Here is a 17,988-nt window from a genome sequence, read left to right on the forward strand (position 1 = left end):
TGTTCATCTACTATCAGGTGCAGGTTCATCCTCCTCTCCAGTGCACTGTGAAGTTACTCCTGTCAATATCAGCTGTTCTGATCAAAAGTGTAGAGCCACATGTCATTGTTCAGGTGATCTTTTAACATTTACTGTTTTCTTAGGGCCTTCATAATTATATCGTTTAAAGGTTTTTAGATCTTTTTTCATTTTGATGCAAGGTTGTTTTTGTTTTTGCAAAAAAAAAAAAGGCTGTTTCCTGTTTGAGTGGGTTGACTATCCAGAAATGCCCCGATGACCTGCTTTTAGCTGCTTTGGAGTTCCTTGGTTCCCTGGGAAAAGTGTTTATTTCTCCCAGTATTCAGGTATACGTGGAATATGAGGTAAAAAATTTCAGACCAGAAATTAGTTCTTTCATTTGGTGATTTCATTGTGTGTGTAGTACATATATGTATGTGTGTGACTGCAGTGCCAAGTTTTGCCTAGAATCAGTGGTCTGTTTAATGGTCTCCTGACTCACCCATCCTGGCTGATACTCCATCATGTCCTGGAGGCTTTTGGCCTCTTTGCAGAGGTCAGAAATTCCTCATTATAGAACCATTTTTATTCAATAACAGACAATGTCTTCAGTTGTTAAATTTGTATTTGAGTAAATCAGAAGTGAATGTATAATGATACATTTTTGAAAGACAACACAAATTCTGCAATGTAAACCTAAGTGATAATTTTCTCAAGAACTTGTTTTTATTTATGTTTATTCATTTATTCTTAATCTGTTTTTAATCAACAATTTTGTAATCTAGCTCGCGTCTTTTTTGTAACTTTAAGATAACCAACCATGAGGAAGTGATTTCTCAAACATTGACATCAGAGGAAATCAAAACCAAAGTGTTAAACTACCTCAGTAAGGTATGAAATGAGAGATATATGGACTTAAAATAAAAAAAAAAGTGTAAATTTGTCTTATTGCAGTTCTCCTAATATAGATTAATGTATCACTCTCTACAGACCGTCTCACACCAGGAGTCTGAGGAAGCAAGACTAGAACGTCTGAAGGAGTGGAGGAGTATAATAGAGAAACACTGTGAGCAAATGGAGTGTGAGGACAACTCACCTGTGCACACGCCACTTACAGAGGAGGTAAATGAGTGAAAGGATGGCTAACTTTCCGGTCTGACATTCCTATGGAACAAATTTTTACTAAATCTGTGATTCTTTGCCTGTTCCAGCCATGTCCGAAGAGGGCAAGACAGGAGACCAAAGTAGAAGAGGAGTATGAGCGATACCTCCAGACAGCAGAAAGTGCCTTGAAAGCCCTGCAGGCAATAGTGGGGCCAGGCCACAACCCGTCCCCTCCACAGTGGGTCAAGACCAGACTTGAGGTCTTACAGTCACTGATAAGTCAAATTAACACCACTACAGTAGAGCAGCCCTGATTCAACAACAACACCACCTCTACCTCTGGCTGCTTTTAACACAACGCTGCCTTTTTGTTCCATGTCACCACATTTGCTGAAGTCACCCAAGATATTTGTATAAAAGTTGTATTTTTTTTAAGTTTATATGGAAAAGTGTCACTCCAAAGACCATAAAACTGTTTATTAAACTTGTGCTAGAAAATGAACTATCCATCGATTGTTGTTGAGATGTGGGTGTAAACGTAAAAATAACAAAAAAACATACATGAACAAATTTTTCACAGTAAGATGTATAAATTGCATTTACATAAAGATTTATGCCGACTTAGATGTATTAGAAAAAAGACCAATTTTAATTTGGTATGCAAATAAATGCAATAAAAAATGCTAATTGCAGTAGAGCATTTAAATATTACAATGACATCATAGCTGTCAGTTGTGAATATTCTAAAGGCTAATTCACAACTGCACCAACAGACACCAGCAATTACCAGATTATGTTTGTTATCGGTTTGTTAGAAAATCATACCCTACTGTCCAAACATTCCTGACAAACACTGATTGAATGTTCAGTCGGTAAAAACAAACACGACCAATGGCAACAGACCGACAGGGCTAACACACTGATCTGAAATCCATCATTCATCAAACACCTCATTTCGTGTCTGTCGATGCAGTGTGACCTAGCCTTAAGTCAGTGGGAGATTTTTTATTTTATTTTACCAAATTTCGTAGTCAATATTACATCAAAATTTCCCCAGATTTACTTAAACTTAAAACCGTACATGTCAAAAATGAATCAAATACCATAAAACCATTTTATTTAATAAGCAGCTGATAATACAAATAAATTAAGTTGGGCTCTCACCAAATCTAATGAACAAAAATTAGAGTCTATATATTTCTTCTCAAGTTGAGGCGGTCCGTCCTCTAAGGCTCACTGAACCAAAAAAAAGAAGAAGCTGTATGGCACAAATAAACCTGACATTAGAAGTATGTATTTCCAGGTTAGGTACCCCTCCACAGTGCAACATGACTGAAGGACTACTAATAGGATTTGGCATGTTTAGGTCCATCATGCTATCTTGAAAAAGCTACACAAGACAAAAACTTTTTCTGTAGCCGAACAATTTCTATGGCAACAGTAGACTGAATATCATATTGTATTGGGTGGGGGAATCTTACAATACACACTACTCTCTTAAATCGTAGTTACTACATTTTTAAGTTGGTCTTTAGTGATAATGTCATGATGGCATATGTAGCGGTTTTCTTGAATGGGAATCTCTCATATGGCTTTCTGTAGAAGACCACACTGATCACCAGGCATTCTCATCTTCCCAGTTGAGGTCATCGCCCCATCCTTCTGTCTCAGTCTGTGAAAGCAAAACAAAAGATCATCTCATCAGTTTGTCATCGTACTGTAGTTTCAATAATTGAAATAGATGTCGGGACGCATAGCTAAACTAACCTCAGCCAAGTCAGCGGCAGCAAACTTGGTGGTGAGGCTCAGTGCATCTATTGATGGGTCTGACGTTGTGTGTCCCGTGATGGGTTCTTTGACTGAAGAAGAGATGAGAAGAGATGAGACTGACGGCTTAATATCTGGTACCATGTCTGCAAAGAAGTCTAGTTCTGGATCTGGCTCTGGCTTCTTCTTGACTGCAATTGTGAACTCCTCCCCGAGACATCCAGCTTCAGAGCTTTTGATCGTGCTTTTTGGCTTGGGCTCTAATGCTAAACTTGTTTTGCTGGGTTTGAGGGTGTCAGTTGTCTGGTTCCAACCGGTGTCCCACGATGAGGTATGGTTATGATCTGGAGCGCTTCTGACGCTAGAGTTCAGTTTGAGTGCTTTTGACTGCCTTGGAGGTCCTGTGCTAGATTCAGACAGAGATAATGCAATGCTTTTTGTTGATGTCTTTGGTACAGAGACTGGTAAAGGAGTCAAGGGTGACCGGTCTGAGGTCACTTCTGAGTCCTCAAAATCATCCCAGGGTTCCTCGCTTTCATCCTCATTGTCAGCTGATAAAGCAGAGTTGCTCTGACCTGGGATGTCCGCTGACCGAATGCTAATCTGGACTGACTGGGTCTTGTCCTTTTCTGCCTCCTCTGTGTCACTCCAATTAGGCCAGTCTTCGTCGGATCTCACTGTGCTGTTAGTTTTCGTGTTGTCTGCAGCTTGTGTGCCCATTCTGCACCCATTCAATGGGAATGACATTTCGCTGCTAAATACTAGAGAGATCACTTGATTCAGAAGGGTTGTACATTTAAACACCAAGTAGGGACAAACAAATGCAGTTAAAGTCAAGATAACTTCAGCCTTTCTTTTCAAATTATTGCTTGACAATAAGCAGTTCAGAAATGTTAACTGTTAAGAGTGAGTTGCTTTAAGGATCAGTTGTGGCATACCTGCCCTCTCTGATGTGGTGTGCTGGGCGGTGGTCTTTTCAGTTGCTTTGAAGGAGTACATACTTTCTAAAACCATCTTTTTGTCCTCTGAGCCCTTAAGGAACAGATTCAGGACCTTTGGTGGTTGTGAAAGGTGGGGATGTAATGGCCCAACAATATGCACGGGTGATGCTGCAGAGGAAAAGAGGTTTGGGATGGGTAAGATTTTTAATGGTTGGTTTTAATGGTTATTAGATCAAAAATGAAGTAATATTGTGAAATATTATGATTTAAAATAACTGTTTTCTATTTTAATGTATCTTAATGTAATTTATTCCTGTGATGGCAAAGCTGAATTTTCAGCAGCCATTACTCCAGTCTTCAGTGTCACATGATCCTTCAGAAGTCATTCTAATATGCTGATTTGATGCTCAATAAACATTTCTTATCTTTATCGAATGCTGAAAACAGTTCTGCTGCTTAATATTTTTGTGAAAACTGTGATATATTACCTTCTTGGATTTTTTTTTGATGATTAGAAAGTTCAAAAGAACAGCATTTATTTTAAACAGAAATCTAAATGTTATAAATGTCTTCACATTAGTAGATGATTAATAGACTGAAATAATTATTTAAGTGTGATTAATTTCAAATATTTGTTTTAAAATGTAAATATTATATACATTAGTATATATTTTCTTTCCCTAAAAGAGGAACTGAATGCACTACTAGAAAATAAATATCTATGACATATAAACTGATGCAGCAGTGTCCTCCAGTGGCCTCAAAACAATGTTAGTACTAGGGATGGGTATCCCCATCGTTAGTATTACCACTCTTACCGATACTGCTTATCGATTCGGTACTTTAACGGTATTCTTATCGGTACTTTTTGTTTTATATATATATATATATATAAGACAATATATTGACACACATCGGATTTTCTCCCAACTGTTCTCCACTTCAGACATAAACTGTGTTTAAGTAAATACTCTCCAAGCCGGCCATTTTGACATTTTTTGTGTGTATTTGATTGTTTGGACATGTGCCCGAAGCTCAAAGTGTAATTTGTTTGTCCGTTTTGGAGCACGCCGCGCGCACACGTCAGCCTGAGGAACAGCGTCTCTTGTGCGGATTGTGCTTTCAACATTTTATTATCAAACATGTCCCGCAATTTAGCAACAGTAAAGACGGCATCTTACAACAATCACCGATTGAGCTGATTCTGACGTTAAGTTTGGGTTTTAGGGAGGAACGAATGTGCACCGCTGTGAAGGGAAAGAAGTTGCGCAATACGAAACGCAGCTAGTTTTTAATAGCTTTACCTCATGTCTTCTTTTGTATAATCCTTAGAAGCCAAAATCGAAATAAAAAAATAAAATTAGCTTAATAAAACAGCCACAGACCTAAAGTGTAAGCAGATGTTTGAATGTTAATTCTCTCTTCTATCACAATTAAACAGGGCTTTCTTGTTGCGCATGCTGAAGCTCCTCCGCGTGAGCGCGATCTCGCTTCTGAACTGCGAATAGCAAAAATGCATCATAGACAAATGTTTGAAAAACAGCTGGCGACTCTGGTGAGATAGAATTTGCAAGATAATGTATATATAGCAATAATAAATGTATGTGTTTTATTAATTTCTCCAGTACCGATAGCAGAACCGTTAACGTCAGAGCTTATCGATACTCCGGTCTTTCATAATTTAGCCCCGGGACCGATTAAATACCGGGTTTCGGTACCCATCCCTAGTTAGTACCATCAATGTGTTTCATACTTCATCATCTGAATTTCATTTATAAATACATTAGCCATTAAGAAAACCTTTACCGATAAATCTGGATGTAGCATATGTGATATTTACTTTTATCTTTTTCAAACCAGTCTTAAGAAATTGTAAAAAACATAATAAAACAATTAAAAATGTAAAAACATAACATTTACATTAAATATAGGTTAATATAATAACTTATATAATAACTAATAACATAAGCAGCCTAAATGTTTTAGAATAGGACAGATACGTATCAAATGTATCAAAACAGAAATTAATCTTAATTAAAATAAGTGAAAGTCAATCAAGCTAACTTCTTAGGGTGATTAACGTGTTTAGTAAAATATGCAGAGAATTATACCAAACTCCCTCTCATTATAAAAGTGCATTAACAGACAATGTCTTACTCTCTGGGGTGACCTCTGTGGACTTGGTGAAGTTTGGCGTGGTCTGTTTAAAGACTTTGGTCCTCTCCCCACCAACAACCACTTGGGCACCCAGCAACGGGACAAGCACAGCCAAACTCTGTAGTGTCATAGCGACGAGTGAGTCATTCGTATCTCTCATTCCCAGCAAAACCTGCAAGATAAATTGTGGGAAATAACTGAAACAATCCCAGTATCAACTTAAAAACATCCTGAATTTACTCATTTTTCGAAAGAATTCAGTATCCCTAAGCTGTTGATACAAACACATACATTTTCACAGTACCTGAGGAAGAATCAGATTTTTCAGTTCTTCGTGAGGAAAGAACTCAGCATAGATGTGAATGTGGGAGAGAAGCACAATCCTGACATGCTCCTCATTCACCTTATAGAGCTTAAGGAGCTGAGGAACCACGTATCTCCGATACAAAGACAAAGACAGAAGACACTCCTCACCGGTGCTCACACTCGAGTCTGTACATCAGAAAACAGACATGTCAACTTCATAACTAAGACTAATGCTACTAAACAAGTGGACAATAAGCATCTCCTAAAGGTTTACTGACTGGTTCTACCTTGCTTAGGCCGTAAGAGGTGAGGAAGAAAGCTTTTGACAGCAATGGGCTCAGCAAACACCAAAGAATTGAGCAATTTAGGTGTCAGGCGTGTAGCAATTAACTCCTCTGGGAGGTTCTGAACTCGGTCCAAAAGAAACCTGCAGAAACGCACTTAGTTAAGCACAACACTTCACCCTTCTAGAGTAATAAAATCATGCATTTGAAAGGGAAGCTTACTTGAAGAATTCATTCTTCTCCTCCTCATTTTTCAGGGTCAAACTCTTCATAAAATTCATGATATCTAAGAAGTCATTTCTATAAGAATTAAATATTGCAAAGTTTAGTATTTAAATCATTTAATTATCTTAATAATCTTCCTTCAATACAGGCAAAATTAATGTTTGTAAAATTAAAATTGATTTTAAAAGACCACGATTGATCAGAATTTTTTTTTTTATCAAAAAAGTTTTCAAAAGCGAACCTGAAGAACTTGTGAGTCAGCAGACTGCTGAGAGATGGGCGAGACATGGGGTCAGGGGTCAAGAGGCTGGCCTGCAGCATGTTCTTTAGACTCTCCAATAAATCATCTGAGACTGAGACAGAAAGTTTGGATGGAGGAGCACATGGAGGTTACAAAAATGGGGAACAGACATGGAAAAATAAATAAAAACACGCAAGAAAGAGGAAATGAATTTTAGTGAGACTAAAAAAAAAAGATAGCACAAAAGCAATAGAGCATATGTTTTCAGTGAGGCCCTGCTCCAAAAAACAGGCATAAAAGCCAAAAGGTTGCATCACCATTACAGTGCTCATGTGGATCTTTTTGTCTTTGAACATGTAGACATCATAACCTGCCCTGAATGGAAAACTTGTACCCGGCATGTAAAATCGTTTTGAACGCAGTCGTCAGTCCATTAACAATTATGTCACGTCTATGCAGTAAGGGCTTAGCAACTACCACAACGGGATGAATCTTAGACATACTCCGCCTGCTTTACATGCGTCTGTTGAATTAAGAGTGTTACTAACCATGTCCGGTCAGAAGTGGAAGAAGGTCCTCCACCATTACTCCGAATGAAAAAGCGTCTCGGGAGTGGGCATGATTGTCAGGAAGAGTTTTGAATCCTTCAAGCTACAAATAAATTAATAATAATAAAAAAACATTAAATTGCTGAGACATAATGATCAGGACTGTCGTCAGTTTTTCATTTTGTCCCAGGCCTTGTAAATTCTGGCAACAAATCAGAATATGATTACATATACTACCATTCAAATGTTTGGGGTTGGAAGGATTTTTAAAATGTTTTTGAAAGAAGTCTCTTATGTTCACCAGGGCTGCATTTATTTGATTAAGCACACAGTAAAAACAGTAATATTGTGAAATATTACTACAATTTAAAACAGCTGTTTTCCATTTTAATATATTTAAAAAATATAATTTATTCCTACAATGGCAAAGCTGAATTTTCATTCTAATATGTTGATTTGGTGCATAAGTAACTTTTCTTATTATCAATGTTCTTACTATTATAAAACAGTTGTGCTGCTTTGTTGTACATTTGTTTTCTCAAGATTCTTTGATAAATAGAAAGTTTAAAAGAACAGCGTTTATTTGAAATAGAAATCTTTGCAACATCATAAATGTTTTTCCTGTCAATGCATCCTTGCCGAGTCTAAGTCTTTATTTCTTTAAAAAAAATACAAATATGGTTCCTACCTTCTCCTCAGGAGGAATGGCACACTTTTCCCTAACATTCTGGATACTTCTGAGAAACTGGAGAGGAAGTCACACATACAAAGTGTTACAGTACTCAACTTTGCCTGTATTTGTTATTAAAGGTATTTAACCAGTTGTAACAGAACTGTGCCATTAAAAATGTAATTTCCCTTAATCTTTTGAAACAAAAGAGAAATTGAGTACCCGAGGGTAAAAAAAACAAAAAAGATTTGCGCACCCTTTAAATTATGTATAAAGCATAAATCAACACTTGTCACCTCTGGTGTTGCCTCTGAAAACTTGCAGACAGTTTCCATCCCCCCGAGTTTCCAATGGCCATCTTCACTGACAAACACTGAGGATATGCACACATTGTTGTGACTTGATTTGCCCTAAGAGATGAGAAAGAGAAATTATTTAGTTAAGTTAGTTACAGTGCACAGCATAAATGAGTACGCCCCCTCTGAAACTTAGTCTTTGCTTAGAAGACATGTTATGGTTTTTTAGAGATATAATATTCCAGCAAGTCTGCTTGATCAGTTACCAAAGAAGAATGTTAAAATTATTCAACAAAATACCATTTTCTTATCAAAGAGATAAAATGTGTTGCAAAAATGAGTACACCCTCCTGAAAGTTAATAAAAAAATTAATTCTGGTGTAAAGGTTAAGGCAAGTATTGATCAACAGGTAAGTATGTTGAACCAAAACTGTTAAAGGCAAGTAATTTCTTGATAATTAAGTGTTATATGGCCCACTGAATCATACTCAGACTTAATGCTGACAACAATGAAACCACTTGAGAGAGAACTGTCAGGAGATTTATTTCTTAGCATAAAAGAGGACAATGGTACAAGAGGAATACCAAATTATTGTTTTAAGTGTGAAAATATAGCCAAAGTAACACAGAAATTCAAAAACAATGGACTTGTGAAAAGGCCCCTGAAATAATCAGGTCTTCACTTTAAGCTTTAATTTAGTGATGAGTGAGTTTTTGCTAGAAAAAGAGCAGGAGAAGCACTGTGAAAGTGTCTCAGAGCTGGCAAAAGCTGTGAAACGAGTGACACTTTATCTCAAAGAGTAAGATGCAGCATGCAGAAGTGACAATCATGGTTGTTTATCCACACCAGAACTACCGACTGTAGCCAAAGCACAATAAACTCATGTAGCTTTTTCCAAGGCAGCTGTGGGGGATTCTGTAGAGACCAGCAGAGCAACACTCCCCATTAAAGACCAGGGCATTTAAGGAGGTCGTCCTCCAGGAGTTAAACAGCACAAATGTGAAAATTTGTCATGAACTTGTACACTCAGTGCCAAGAAGTGTCAGAGCAGTATACTTAGAGTTATGGAGGACATATTAAGTTCTAGAATATTACATCATTAAGAAAATACATCTTTTATATTTAATCAGAGGGGTGTACTCATTTATGCTGTGCACTGTAAATTGTCTAAATTAAAAAAAAAAAACAATAACAAATGTATAAAAATAATCAAATAAAACCATATTTAAAACAATAATTAAATGCGTCTTACCCTGTCATGCAGAAAGACTAGTGCTTGCAAAAGGTCATAGAGGCCTGCGCAGATCTCCTCTGGAGTAAGATTGTCTAGCAACCGTTTTAATGGTTGAACTGGTTCGGTCACTAAATGTATACCTCCATCCTGCACTGAGCATGACAGGAAGCGAAGAAGACATGGATGCCTTAATGTCTTCAAGTGCTGTAAAGGAAGATGTATTAATCAGGTAAATTTATTTGACTGAAATGGCTGAGAAATTTAGAGATTTATGTGTTAGACTTGTTATTTTTTATATACAATTTGTATTAAGTGACTACTATTATTCTAAGATGTGGAAAATAATAATAGAGAATCTGTGAGTAGGTGTGTCCAAACTTTGGACAGGTAATGTATGTCATTGGTGAGGTTACATAGCAGCTGTTTACTTTTACCTTGGCAGCTTTACTGACTTTATCCTCATTGTCTTGCTTATGCACAAAGACGGAGGCAGGCTTGCCATCCCGGAGGAGCGCAGAGTACATGGTAAGACCAGACGGCAGTGTCAGCAACGGCTCTTCCAGCACACAGCTTGGCAGCACACTGCTATCAGCACCCATCCTTACACTGAGGTGGTATCTGCCTATCACGCTGTCTGTGAAAAAAAGTAATGAATATCTGTACTACAAAAAAAACATGCACATGAATATCTCCTTGATATGTATGCTGCTAATTACAGATTCGTTTCTAACAAACAGATTTTGGCTTCACAAGCTCTTAATTGATGGACTGGAGTGGTGTGATGACAGACTGTCACAAGGCAATACAATAACCTTCCACTTTTGGGTAACTGAGTATTCATTGACATGCAATGATAAACAGCATGCAAGATGTCAAAAAGCAGCAGAATGTTGGTTATAATTTGAATTCAATGCTCTAACCTGGCTTTCGAGGACAATCTGAAAATAACATTCAGATCACAGTGATAACAGTGATGACTGGCATATGGTTGCAAATTGCAATGACATGTACGTTTTCCAGTCAACGTGTCATTTTAGGGATTCTGGACAGGGCATATTTATACTGTATCAAGACTGACAGAATCACACTGGACAAGCTCTTAACGTCATATATTAGATTGATTTGGTTCGCTTGTTAATTGTTGCTCGGTATTCCGGAAAAGTGTTTATTTAGTGTGCTGATCTATTCCTTACAGGACATCTGTACAGCGAGCAGACTACCTGTATGGCTGCGTCACCTCGCAGGAAGCGAATTGCCTAGGAAAACCAGTTTTCCTTTCCAGCAGACAGCATTATTGCAAAAAAAAAATCTCAGCGTTTGCTTTCCGTTACCTTCGACCAAGTTTTTGAGCCGCGAACAAACACTTTAAATTCATTTTCTCTACAACAAATCAGTCGACAGTTTGACAGACTGCATCGATTACGGCACGACGCACAACTTCCTGTTCGCAAACGATAAACACCGGTTCTTCCCGTTATAGATTTGGACGAAACCATCTTGTTGTACAGGGGTGCCCCTTCTCTCAATAACGACAGGGGAATACATCTTTCAAGACTGTCTTTTAGCTCAGCATTTTACGCAATTGGGATTCTTTTTTTTTTTAAGTGTTTGTTCCACGCGGCTGCATATGAAGGTGTTTAAAGTGCACTGTATACATTTAGTTGATTCGTATCCACCGAAATATTGTCAATGGTTTTCCCCTTCGGTGGTGTGGTGGTTGGTTGACCAAACTGTGCATGAGCTATTTGATCAGTGTTGTCAAGTCCGCGGTTTTCCCGCGTAATTGGGCTACTTTAAAGGGGTCCTATTATGCTCTTTTACAAAGTCTTGCTTTTGTTTTTGGGGTGTACTAGAACATGCTCTCATGCTTGGTGGTTCGAAAAACGCATTATTTTTCACATAATTTACATTATTAAAATACCTTTCTCCCCAGCCTGGCTCAAACGGCTCCATTAGTTCCGGCTCTGATGAAGGTTCGATGTTTCCGAAAAACAAAATGTGTTGTGATTGGTTAGCTGTCCCAGTGCGTTGTGATTGGCGAACAGCTTAGACGGTGTTTCAGTACTGCCACGCCCCTTGCTCCGTGTTTCAACAAAAGCTTTTGCCGAATCCGGCAGGCACTGTACTCCCTCGTGTTGTGGAAACTGTCCTCAGTAAAATGCGCAGCACACAATAGCAAATTGGGGTTATAATGCTCAGGAACAGAGTTAAAAAATAAATAGCAACCACTGTTTCCTGACATCATCCGCTTTCGGAAGCCCAAACAAAGACGTTTGGGCACGGAGGTGAAAAAAAAAACAGCGTTTCAGGCGCACCGGACGAGGAGCGCAGCGTCGCGCCACATCTTTAAAATTCAAATACATTATTTTCTATGAGTATAGGCACACCGGCGGCACCGTTCGGCATCTGTCCGCGGTGCCCATCTACGTCGTGTTATACTTGTAAGAATTGTTCTAGACATGCCGAAATTTTTAAGCTACAGCACCGCAGCTCTTCGTTTTCTCTGATGCACTAACTCTGCAGCAGCGTCTTCTTCATCATCTCGTCTGATGCGCTCACTCAACCAAGCGTTCTAACCACAACCTCGCCCCTCCCCACCCCCCAACCATTCAATTAAAAAAGTGAAAAAGCATAATAGGACCCCTTTAACACTGTTGCCACAGGTTGTTTTTCATGTCCGCAGGTTGAAGCGACTTCAATAACGTGATATTTAGCCCCTGGAATGCCAATTCTAGCAGGGGAACCCCGCCAAAAAAGGTGTATTTTACCCCCCAGAACGCATTGTTAACTGGGGACCCCCTCGAAATGCCATTGGGCTAGTTTTGGGCTAGTTTTAAGTATCGATTGGGTGGGGTTTCTTGTGAAAACCTGGCAACCTTGTATTAGTAGAAGTAGTAGTACTATTATTATTATTATTATTAATCATAATAATATTAATAATATTAATGCTAAAACGGGTCTGGAAGATAAATTAAGGAAAAAATTGTAATAAAATAAAAGTATGCGTGCAATGTAAACAACACAATAATTTTTTATATAACAAAAAAATATACATAGAAGAATATTTAAATGAAAAAGAATGTTTATTAATAACTGCAAACGGTAACACGTTACAATAAGGTTCTATTAGTTAATGTTAGTTAATGTATTAACTAACATGAAAAAACAATGAACAATACATTTATTACAGTATTTATTAATCTTTGTTAATGATTGTTAATGAAAATACAGTTGTTCATTGTTAGTTCATGTTAATTCACAGTGCATTAACTAATGCTAACAAGCACAAATTTTGATTTTAATAATGCATTAGTAAATGTAGAAGTTAACATTAACTAGGATTAATAAATGCTGTAGAATTATTGTTCATGCTTAATTCATGTTAACTAAAGTATTTAATGTTAACTAATAAACCTTATTTTAAAGTGTTACCCTGCAAACTAATAATAAATAAATAGTCTGTGATGTCACCCAGCAAACTTTGTAAATGTTTTTGACAGGCACATACAGTGGGGTGGGGGGTGTTCAAGTCTGTTTGACCATGTGGATCACCGCACCCTTGCTAACGAGACGATTACCAATTCAGCACTGACTGTATAATTGGACTGACAGGGGAAAACCAACACATCCTGCCTCTATATAAAAGTGAAGATCAATGCAGGTGAAGAAACAGAGGCTTGTGATTCCAACAGTGAGCAACCGAGATGGCCACATATCTGTCCTTACTGCTGCTGTTTGCATATGCCTCCACAAGCTCTTCAGATCAAAGTAAATCAGCAGAATATCTATCTACTCTGCCAGTCAAATGTTTGGAATAAAGTTTTTTTTTATGTTTTGTATAACATCATTAAAAAAACTAAATTATTCCAAACTTTAACCAGTATCTATCTATCGATCCATCCATCCATCCATCTATCAATATAACAGTGAACTGTTTTTACTCTCAAACATGCACTGATTTCTGTTGACACTGCAAATAATTAACTCATCTCATGTTGTGTTTGTCTCTGTGTCTAAACATACTCTAAACGTGAATTCTCAATCAAAGTCTGTTCTCTGTAAGTAAACACTGTTCCCTGTCCAGGTAGCTGTAAGGGTCGTTGTGGAGAAGGCTACTACAGAGGAAGTTTGTGCCAGTGTGACTATGAGTGTCTGAGCTTGAATGAGTGCTGTACAGACTTTACAGAGTTGTGTACTACAAGTAAGGTTTCATATGAACTCTCCTCTGGGGCTGTTTCATTAATATTGGTGTAGCATTTGCTGTGAATGCCATGAGTACTCGGGTGTAGTCTAGTCTTTGTAACAGTCTATTGAATCATTTTGATGAGACTGCATTGCTATTATTTCTGATCACAGAGGACTCATGCAAAGGATGCTGCGGGGAGCCTTTTAATAGAGGCAATCTTTTTCACTGCGATATTGATTGTGTCTTATACAATCAGTGCTGCACTGATTATGAGAGCATGTGCTTGGTGGAAGGTAAGAATGTAAACTACAAGGAGTATGTGTGTGTAGACGTTAAAGAAACTACAGCATATCTGAATTAAATAATTCTTAAATAAATGAGCATTGATAATGCTGCAAACGCATGTGTGGTTGTAAATAGATTTGCAACAACTGATACTAATTGTATGTTTTGATGTGACTAACATTTGCAAAATGACTGATTGCAAAAATATATAAACTGCATACATATTACTACTATAGAAATATCAAAATTTTGCGGTTGGTAAGATTTTTTAAAGTTTTCGAAAGAAGTCTTATGCTCACCATGCAGGGCTGCATGTATTTGATCAAAAATACAGTAAAAACTGTAACATTATGAATTATTATTACAATTTAAAATAACAAATCGATGTAGATTTGTTGCTTAGTAGTCCTTTTATCTTCTTATTTTTTTTCAAAATTCTCCAATGACTAAAGTTCAAAAGAACAGTGTTTCTTTACAATTGTAATCTTTTAGGTCTTTACTGTCACTTTTGATTAATTTAATGCATCTTTGCAGAATAAAAGTATTAGTTTCTTTAAAAATATATCCAACTGACCCCAAACATTTGAATGGTAATATATATTATTTATTAATGAAAATAATTAACAACAGAAATGTGGAATTACAGATGTATCCATCCATTTGTTTAACATTATAAAGCTGCTTTGACACAATCTGTATTGTATAAAGCGCTATATAAACAAAGGTGACTTGACTTGATTTGCATGCATCTAATTTTGCCCTGATTTTACGCTTATCTCTGTGACTGTCACAGATACTGCCTTAAAACCAAGAAACACTGCCACCACAGCTCAAAGGACCGCTAACCTATGCCTAAACATAAAGAATAAAAAGTCTACAGGTATAATTACTGTAGCTTTGCACAAATAACCAAATCAAAGTGTATTGATCTTTTGCTTCATGTAACTGTTGACTGTAGTAACAGTACTCTTAAAGTATAGTTGACGTCTTTTTTTTTTCTTTTGGTAGAAACCTCCAATGAGGAGATGACCAATGATGAAGGGATTGGAGGTGAGTGTTTTTCTTTGTTACTTCTTATCTTTTTTTCCCTGTAGGAGCACTTGTTGAAAAAGGAATCATAAACTAGTTTACATTGACATTTGATTATGATCATTGAAAAAGCAGATGTCTATACAGCAGACAACATTTTCTATACTTAAGATAATTGCCCGTATGCCAAGACACACCTCAGTTTCAGTCAATATGGTTTTGCAGCCATAGGCAAAACCATTGTACTCAGGTGAAATGACTGAAATTGTGTTCTTATGCTGAAGGAGAAGAGTTAACGTTCCCTGAGGATAAAAGTGAGTCCACACCTTCTGAGGGCCTTGGTGAGCAATAATAATCATAAGCTTTATTTGTTAAATATGCAAAATGCCACAAAAAGCAACATTTGTTCACAAAGATATGTCAATGATTATAAAATTAAACATTTCACTTTTATTTTGTCAAACTGATGTCCCAGCTGAGACAATGTTTAATGTGCATGTCGACCATAATTGTAGTAGTTTTGTCCTCTCCAGATGCAAGCACCATACTCCCTGCTGATGAGAACCCAACAGAAGGTCCATCAAGCATAGCACCAACAGAAGGTCCTATAAGCACAGCCCCAACCAAAGGTCCTTCAGGGACAGTGCCAACAGAAGGTCCTACTAACACAGCACCAAAAGAAGGTCCTACTAACCTTCTAAGGTTTTTTTTTTTTAAAGAAAGTTTTGGATAATTGTATTACTTTGTTTTGTTTCTTAAATATTTTTTTTAATGGTTTTTTTTTTTTCCTTTTACAGATGATTATGACACTAACCTCTGCAGTGGGCGTCCAGTCAGTGGTTTGACTACTCTCAGAAATGGTACAATTGTGGTGTTCAGAGGTCAGTACCAGGTGGTACAACATACTCGCTTTATAGTTACACTATTTATGTTGGTTCAAATAATTTATCTTTTCCATTTTACACAGAGTAGAATTTTGGGGAAAAGAAATAATTATTAATCAAAAATTAAATGGAAAGCTTCAAAGTGTAGGGATCTGTGAAACCAAATGTTAAGTGTGAAAAAATGCCACTTTTGGTTTCTTCTCTATAGGACATTATTTTTGGACACTGGACAAACATAGAAATCCTGATCCTCCTCAGTTAATTACAAGTGTGTGGGGAATCCCATCTCCCATCGACACGGTTTACACCCGCTGCAACTGCCAGGGCAAAACCTACTTCTTCAAGGTTGATACATAGTCATTAGGACAAAACACTTCAATTCACTACAGACTGAGAATCACAGAAAATTAGAACAGAAGTGGTGTCAAATTAAATGCTCATCGACAACTGATATGTCCTGTTTTTGCATATTTCCCAGGGAAAGAACTACTGGAGGTTTGAGAATGGTCTGATGGATCCTGGCTTTCCCAAACCCATCAGCATGGGCTTCGGACAGATTGGTCATATCACAGCTGCTTTATCTATACCTAAGTACAGAAGCAGAAAAGAGTCTGTAATCTTCTTCAAAAGAGGTAAGAATTGAAAGAATGTACATGTACATTCTGTAAGCACACTATGGGTGCTTGTTTTTATTAGGTGTGTCAGTGTTGACTTTCAAATTGATTTCTGCAGGTGGGATGGCGCAAAAGTACACATACAAGGTTACTCCAAATTGTGGGAAAAAGCCAAGAATTCCTATGTTGACAGTGAGGACGAGAGCCAGACGACAAGCTGGTAAAGAATCACAAATTTGATTAGAAAATAATGCCATTTCAAACAACACAGCATTACGTTTTTATCACGTTTAAATGCCAAAATAATAAGAAATTAGATGTAAAGGAAGAGGGGAAGGTTGTGTGTTGACAAGCATTTGTGCAGACATGTGGAAAAGTGAAAATACCATGTATAGTACTTCCTTGGAACAGATGTTTCACCAAGGCTTCAAACAGGACATTTTGTTCCATGTGAGGCCTAACAGACCAGACAAGTGACCTTAAACAGTTTAACTGACACAGAACTCTGAGCATTTTGATTCATTTTAGGATATTTTCTTTTCCCAGCTGCAGCTCTGGGGCAAGTTATCAATATCTCAAAGACCTGGAGAGGATTTCCGACCATGGTGACCTCAGCTGTGTCTGTACCCTCAAGGGTGAAAGAGGGATACAAGTATTACATATTCTCTCAAAGTGAGTGTTATGTCATTCATTAAAGCTGGTACTGGACTCTGTCCCAGCACAGTTTCAGGTTACAGCTAATTAACTTCTCAACCAGGGTGGAGATTTATGCCCGAACGCAGCTAAATTTGTCATGAAGGACAACTGAAAGCCTGGCTAATGTATCTCTCAGCCAGTATTTTAGTATTACTTATATCCTTTTATAGTATTGATTAATTAGCTTTTATTTTATATATATTTTACATTTTTTAATTTGAAAGTTTTAGGCTTTTTTTAATTAATATCTTCATTTCATTTAGTTGCCAAGGCAATTTTTCTAATTTAAGTTTTTCCATCTAATATTTATATTTACCAATAATGATTTCTTTACAGTTTGTTTAAATTAATTAAAACACTGCTCTCAATGTCACATTTCTGTTCTTGTCTTTCACAGACAATTATCACAGCATCAAAATGGAAAGAGAAAAACCAGTGATCCTCAAACCTGCTACAGGTCCAAAGGAAACCTCGGCAACCAGCTTCTTTAAATGCCCAGAAACCCAGAAAAACTGAGTCAATC

The 17,988-nt window shown here is 37.3% G+C and overlaps 3 protein-coding genes across 7 annotated transcripts in view; 2 read left to right on the plus strand and 1 right to left on the minus strand.

Moving 5' to 3' along the window:
* The window catches only part of firrm (fignl1 interacting regulator of recombination and mitosis), a 12,019-nt gene extending 9,879 nt beyond the window's left edge, over positions 1-2,140 (plus strand). For 2 of the 4 annotated variants that reach the window (XM_016496342.1, XM_016496341.1), the window contains exons 20-25: positions 18-113; positions 231-362; positions 449-553; positions 808-888; positions 988-1,119; positions 1,209-2,140. In XM_016496342.1, coding sequence (XP_016351828.1) covers positions 18-113; positions 231-362; positions 449-553; positions 808-888; positions 988-1,119; positions 1,209-1,415 — 753 coding nt within the window. In that variant the 3' untranslated portion in view covers positions 1,416-2,140. The remainder of the gene's footprint in view (positions 1-17; positions 114-230; positions 363-448; positions 554-807; positions 889-987; positions 1,120-1,208) is intronic. The other 2 variants (XM_016496338.1, XM_016496340.1) reach the window with 2 other exon arrangements.
* A 56-nt stretch (positions 2,141-2,196) lies between these two features.
* Positions 2,197-11,230, minus strand: LOC107696147 (protein-associating with the carboxyl-terminal domain of ezrin-like). Of its 2 annotated transcripts, none has more exons than XM_016496347.1 (14): positions 10,992-11,230; positions 10,206-10,405; positions 9,790-9,975; positions 8,537-8,650; positions 8,259-8,315; positions 7,571-7,673; positions 7,023-7,134; positions 6,779-6,856; positions 6,560-6,699; positions 6,271-6,458; positions 5,967-6,138; positions 3,807-3,977; positions 2,869-3,629; positions 2,197-2,773 (listed from the first exon to the last, which is right to left on the minus strand). In XM_016496347.1, exons 2-14 carry the CDS (start codon positions 10,368-10,370, stop codon positions 2,717-2,719), a joined length of 2,304 nt encoding a protein of 767 aa, XP_016351833.1. In that variant the 5' UTR covers positions 10,371-10,405; positions 10,992-11,230; the 3' UTR covers positions 2,197-2,716. The 2 variants fall into 2 exon arrangements, with proteins under 2 accessions (XP_016351833.1, XP_016351834.1); XM_016496348.1 differs by having other exon boundaries at positions 10,989-11,230.
* Positions 11,231-13,447: 2,217 nt separating this feature from the next.
* On the plus strand, positions 13,448-17,982 carry LOC107696177 (proteoglycan 4-like). Its single transcript, XM_016496394.1, has 12 exons — positions 13,448-13,539; positions 13,856-13,972; positions 14,128-14,250; positions 15,251-15,292; positions 15,556-15,612; positions 15,805-15,954; positions 16,069-16,152; positions 16,364-16,500; positions 16,634-16,787; positions 16,888-16,989; positions 17,316-17,441; positions 17,863-17,982. Exons 1-12 carry the CDS (start codon positions 13,476-13,478, stop codon positions 17,979-17,981), a joined length of 1,275 nt encoding a protein of 424 aa, XP_016351880.1. The 5' UTR covers positions 13,448-13,475; the 3' UTR covers position 17,982.
* The last annotated feature ends 6 nt before the right edge of the window (positions 17,983-17,988 follow it).

The sequence above is a fragment of the Sinocyclocheilus anshuiensis genome, unplaced genomic scaffold, assembly GCF_001515605.1.
Source record: "Sinocyclocheilus anshuiensis isolate Anshui unplaced genomic scaffold, SAMN03320099.WGS_v1.1 scaffold306, whole genome shotgun sequence".
NCBI lineage: Eukaryota > Metazoa > Chordata > Actinopteri > Cypriniformes > Cyprinidae > Sinocyclocheilus > Sinocyclocheilus anshuiensis.

What these genes read in the sequence shown, in the direction of transcription:
- LOC107696177 (XM_016496394.1), top strand. Translation starts at nt 13,476, where the DNA reads ATGGCCACATATCTGTCCTTACTGCTGCTGTTTGCATATGCCTCCACA. An exon ending in GCAAAACCTACTTCTTCAAG is followed by an intron (nt 16,501 to 16,633) that starts GTTGATACATAG and finishes CATATTTCCCAG; the next exon opens with GGAAAGAACTACTGGAGGTT. An exon ending in TGTAATCTTCTTCAAAAGAG is followed by an intron (nt 16,788 to 16,887) that starts GTAAGAATTGAA and finishes TGATTTCTGCAG; the next exon opens with GTGGGATGGCGCAAAAGTAC.
- LOC107696147 (XM_016496347.1), bottom strand. Translation starts at nt 10,370, where the DNA reads ATGGGTGCTGATAGCAGTGTGCTGCCAAGCTGTGTGCTGGAAGAGCCG. An exon ending in TCCACTTCTGACCGGACATG is followed by an intron (nt 7,135 to 7,570) that starts GTTAGTAACACT and finishes TTTCTGTCTCAG; the next exon opens with TCTCAGATGATTTATTGGAG. An exon ending in CTGACTCACAAGTTCTTCAG is followed by an intron (nt 6,857 to 7,022) that starts GTTCGCTTTTGA and finishes TAATTCTTATAG; the next exon opens with AAATGACTTCTTAGATATCA.